Source organism: Austrofundulus limnaeus, unplaced genomic scaffold (assembly GCF_001266775.1).
Source record: "Austrofundulus limnaeus strain Quisiro unplaced genomic scaffold, Austrofundulus_limnaeus-1.0 Scaffold64, whole genome shotgun sequence".
NCBI classification, from domain to species: domain Eukaryota; kingdom Metazoa; phylum Chordata; class Actinopteri; order Cyprinodontiformes; family Rivulidae; genus Austrofundulus; species Austrofundulus limnaeus.
The window spans coordinates 1821181-1826903 of record NW_013952466.1 but is presented as its reverse complement, the minus strand read 5'-3'; the positions used below and the strand labels follow the sequence as shown (position 1 = coordinate 1826903).

At 35.8% G+C, this 5723-nt stretch overlaps 1 protein-coding gene across 6 annotated transcripts in view; it reads right to left on the bottom strand.

Annotated features, from left to right (window-relative positions):
• Positions 1 to 5723, bottom strand: part of otofa (otoferlin a) — a gene marked incomplete in the record, with an annotated part of 101651 nt that overhangs the window by 41075 nt on the left and 54853 nt on the right. For all 6 annotated transcript variants that reach the window (XM_014009998.1, XM_014010002.1, XM_014010000.1 and 3 more), the window contains 2 exon segments: positions 507 to 633; positions 785 to 858. In XM_014009998.1, coding sequence (XP_013865452.1) covers positions 507 to 633; positions 785 to 858 — 201 coding nt within the window.

The window sequence follows — 5723 nt, the reverse complement described above, 5'->3', positions numbered from 1 at the left end:
TATTTATGTTTGTGGTTGTAATGTGACAAAATATGGAAAAGTTCAAGGGGTATGAATACTTTTGCAAACCACTGTATATCCCTGAATTTTCAACGATACCAAATGGAGGGGTATGGCACCAAAACTTGCACAGTAACAGATGCAGAGAACTTCCTGATACTGAAAAGGTCCGCGACGGTTCAAGTAACTTACAAATGTTTGTATAGCTCTAAAATCATATATATTTATCCAAAAATTATTTGGCAACTCATTTTCAAACATTAAAGACATCTTTTGTGACGGACTTAGAAAACATTTGGGAAAAATAAGTTTTACACCTGCTTTAGCAAACAACAACGCAATGATGCCATCTGCGGGCCCGGTACAGGGCCCGTAGGGTAGAAACCAAAGCTGCATTTTTTTTTTCAGTTTCAGAAATATTTAGGCTATTCCAGAGACAACCTTGTTCGTAACAACCCTGCAGTGTGTTGATCTGTGTGTGTTTGTTGTGTTTCATTGTGTCGGACCTTTTGTTGGAAACGTTGGTGGTGACAGCTGTCACAGAGGCTAGAGATATGGTGTCTGGTTCCAGCATCCCCGCGAGGCGCATGGCCTTCTTGTCCAGATCTTCCATTTCCAGGACGGCCGGCTCGTCTGCTCACATCACACAGACTGGCTGTTATTAACTTATTACAGATCAAAAAGATCGATTGTACGAATAAACAACTCGCTCATCTTCTTCAGAACTGAATTTATAAGCAAACACTGATGGCTTAAACAGCGGCAGTGATGAGGGATGTTTTACCTCCTCTCTTGTGGTCGTCTTTAGAGCTCTTGATTTTGCCGAGCTTCATGGCTGAGAAGACTCCCTTCCCTGTTCTGATGAAGAGAATCAAAGAGAAAGAAGATTGTTGGAATGATCCGTCACAGTTGATCCATCCTCAAAATAACTTATCGTTCATATTTTTTCACTCTCAAACAGTAACTTAAAATAATATAAGGTGCATAAACCCTTTAGTTCAGTGTTTCCCAAAGTTGGGGTCGGGACCCAAAGTGGGGTCCCGAAACATCAAGGTGGGGTCCTGAAAAGATTTTCTGAATTAATTACATTTTTGCCTTAGTTGTTACAAATGAGTGAGGTTAGTRTATTTAAAATGGATAAATGTAGTATAAAAAATATTGTTACTATGCCCATGTTTTGTTGACCTGATTACAAATGTTTATCATCCAAAAATGGCACAGTTCTCTGCTACTGTTATTTTGTGGGTCAAAAGCTGAAAAGTTTGGGAACCACTGAACTTTGGTTCCCAAAGCTGGGCTAGGGACCCAATTATGGGTCATGAAGCACCTTGGATAATCTCCAGAAATCAATTTAAAGGGTAATAAAATAATTGCAGATGTAATATTTCCCTATAATTGTTACAAAAACACAAAATAAGTATAAAAAAGTATTTATATTTGTGTATAAACTGTTTAGATCGTCAAAAAGCCTGTGTTTTTAGGGTTATTAACGAAGTTTGTGTACTCAGACCAGTAATATTTGGGGTCACAGGTTTTTGCCATGGATATTTTGTGGGTCAGAAGACAAAAAGTTTGGGAACCACTGCTTTAGTTCACCAATTAGACAGTTTTAAGCAGTTCTTTGTGCTCTTTGAAGGTTCTTTTAAAGTTTTTCTTTGAAACTTGACTGCCAYTTCATGTATTTTTGGATCATTTTCAGAATGACATTTTCTTTATTTCTGTACACAGCCAGTTTGACAAATAATTTCTATCCTGCTGTAAAATATCACAAAATAGTTTATGGGGCRCCAAGTGTAGAATAAAATGTATAAAAAGCGTCACCAACACATTTTTATTATTTAGTTCACTTTCTGAGCATTATCATTTTTCCTCTAACATTTCATTATTTACCTCATTGTTCTTACATTTAGTTAATTTTTACTAAACGTTCAATTTCAATATTAAAAGTAAATATTAAATCCTTTAATCTGAATGTAGATGTTAAAGTTTAAATTTAGGAATTCCAGAATGGAATGCAGCCTTTGCCTTTGGTGCTTGGTTCGTTAGGATTTCACAATAGCAACCGCTAATGCTGCTGATGCTCCAAAGCAGCTAATGCTAACTCTAACTCTTGTTAGAAGCAGCAGCAGCAGTTAGCGGTAGCTAACCAGGGTCATCATCCTGCAACAACTGTCAACGCTAGCTGCTGATAACCACTGCTTGGACACCAGCCGCAACTGTTTGAGGCCTTGTCGGAAAGCTGTGGAGTGTTAGCAGAGTTAGCTGTAGCTTTTGTCTCAGGATGATGAAATCATAAGAGCCGAGCAGCAACGACAAACTCTGTGTTCCATCTCGAAATACCTAAATGTAAATTTCAACATGGAGCCACATTTATTTAACTTTTACATTTATTTACCCATTTAGATTCAGAATTTAGTATTATATATTTTTTCATGTTTAAGTTGAACATTTATTAAAAAATTAGCAAAATGTAAGAACAGTAAGCTTAATAAGATTAGATTAGACAGACCTTTACTGTCATTGTACAGAGCACAATGAAATTCAGAACACCCATTCAGAAGAAGACAGAACATAACAAACATAGGAGAACAGGTGCCCTGGGTCAATAAAGTGTAAAATTTTAACACTCAAAGAGGGCTAAATAATGAAAATATGCTGGTGACATTTTTATTAACATTTTGTTTTACACTTGATGCCCACTAATAGTTTGGCTCGCTGAAAGAAAACTACAGTATGAAGAAACGATTTCAAGTTAAATTCATTCAACATTTCACCAACAAATTCTCCAAACCCCCAATCACGAAACAAAAAGGTATCCGGTGTCGCCACGTTGATATTATCTGGATCGTGTATCAACACAGCAACAAAGAGCTGGTGATGTCATCAGCAGGACGACAAATGAGGCAAATTAATAATTAAAAATGAGTGTGAGCGTCCAGTTTGCTGCGGATATGGATACATGTCAGGAAATTAATGAACAGGAGGGGTTTCTATTTGTTTCCTCGGGCATTCAGAGCCGAGTGTATCAGAGTTCAGCTTTTTCCCTCCTGTCTTTCAACCATTATTCCAAAGCAACTCTAAACCTCATTTCATGTATTCCAGCACATAAATAATCAACAGCACAACAAAATTTGATTTGAAAGCTTTAAAAAAAGAGTGCTAACAATTAAAAGAGAATATCCTTGGTTTCATGAAGGAAAATAGAAATATTTAAACATTGGGCATCTAAAATAAGTCTATTTTTACATCAATTTATAGAAAACCAAACACTCACTTTGAAAGATGGTTTTAGTTTTCTATGTTAAGATCATGTTTGTTAGAAAGGGTATGTTTTTTAACAACTTTTCTGCAAATTTACTATTTCTGCAAGAAAAAAACTCAATAATTTATGCAGATAAATTTAAAAATCAATTCATTCATGGAGACTAAAAACAACAATAACTATAATTTACAATATTTAGCATCACTTTTCTAACAGTTGTTTCCTAAAAACCTTCAAATGTGTAAATTTGTTGACTTTTACATTTGATATAAACAAAAACTAAAGTACAGGACCAGATTTTTGCATATATAAATAAACCCAACTAAACAATGTTTAATGACATGAATTATTTGTTCATCAAAAAAAGAAAATTTTCCTGTTTTCTTGTCACTTTAAGACTTTTCTAATTATGACCTAAAGAAAAAAATAGCAAAATTATAATTTCATTTGCATACGTACCACATCAAAACCCCACTGATCCTGTTCACCTGCGCAGCTCGAATCACAATAAATCCAATTCTCCCTCCACTTTAAAGGATGTTTTAATATAAAAATGTATGAAAGGTCCAGTTAAAAGAATTCCTCACCGGACACAGATGACAGATGTGTTCACAGAGTTAGAGAGGAGGGGAGAGAGGGAGGAGGTGGATGGAGGTGGTGGGAGTTGCAACAGGAGAAGGAGACTATTTTCACCTTTCGAAATAAACACGGCCAAATGAGTTCATAAAAAATTGATAAAAATGACTTTTTCCTTTTTGCTTACAGTGTTTCGGYTTATTCCTATAGCAGTTTCTATGCAATAAAAACCTCAAATGTTGAATTATTCTCTTAAATTTGAAGCCCTCTCTCACACATATTCACTATACTCCTTCAAACAAGCCGAATAGTTTTATGATACATGTTAACAATAAGAACAGAGAATATCTGGTTTGCTGTTTTCTGTTCTTTATCATGTAAATGGAAAAAGGGATCATATTTCCAACCATTCACTTGTCTCAGTTTGTGTCTATGCTATTAAAATAGTTTTTTTTGTCCGAGAGCCAATATTTGCTGTAAATATGATTTTGGGATCCCATTGATTGCTCCATGCATGTGTGGATTTTCTTGAAGTATTCCAGTCCAAAAACATTCAGATTAACGGGTGACTTTAAATTAATAGGTGTGTGTTCACATGGTTTGTCTGTGTGGGGACCTGTCCAGTTTGTACCCCACCTGTTGCCCATTGACCGATGGAGATACCAGATCCCACTGACACTGAACAAGAAAAAGTAAGCAGATAAACTAAGAACAAAAAGTAAACAGATGTATGATAACTAGATTGTTTCTCAGTTGGAACAATGCTCCTTAGCAATAAACTGGTCACCTGACTGGCAGCACCTGGGGTGACCAGAAGTTCAAAACAAGCATCAATAACAGCTAAATATGTGTGGAACCTACAGCTCTACTGCTCATCCCACAAATGCATGTTCATTACAAATGTGGCAAAAGGAAAATGAATACGCTTTCCAACAGTACAAGATTTATTGTCAAATAGAATTGTTACAACAAAGAAATACCAAACACAAGTTTCTTTACTTTTTGTACTAAGTTTTGATGGATGGTTAGTTTTAATAAAATTTGAAAGTTAAAAATATCGCATTCTCTTTTCATTTGTTTTATGCGACATTACAGCTTTATTGCAAATGGGGTTTGTGTCTGTAAAAGTCGAGGAAACTGATGCTGAAGATTCAAAACGAGGGTTTGTACTTCACTTAAAGTGGACCATAAAGAGCAGCACTACTGGTGCTGCAGCTTCTTTCCGCTCCTTGTTTTTAAAAAGAACCTTTTCAACCAGCAAACTGTCAAGATGAAACATTTTGTTAATACAGGTTTTACTGCATTGAACATTGCAGCGAACTCGAAGGAGACTTTTCTAAAAGCTGTTGCTCTCTAGTTTCATTGTAAGTAATCCGCTCTGAGCAAAAAGGCACTGAACTCCTTCTGAAAAACTTTCAGGTGGTTTTAGCAGAAATCACTAAAAGCTGACACTTGGAAACCCTCTATCTCATAGATCGTTGCCGCACTGCAACAAAAGGGACATTGCTTCTACAGGGTCAGCAGTTACACTTACTGTTTGAATGGTTACAAGAAAAAAAAAACGAGAAGAATTTACCTCAGGTGGCGCTGTTAAACAAATTGTCCAAGTTGACCTTTTTCAGTTGAGGACATTGTGTAGTGAAGCAAAAAAAAAAAAGTCTTTGCTATTCTACATGAAGAGAGTTCTTAAATAATTGAGAAATAACCACCAGAGCAGTTTTTTTTCATTTCTCTCTTCTATTATAAAGGAAAGGAAAATAAACGCAGGAACAAACATCAAAGAGAAAAGCTTCCAGCAGGAGACTGGGTGAGTATAATGAGACCAGCACTGAAGCTTTTCTCTTTTTGTTAGGAATAAATACAAAATGTATAATTACCAGGGGTG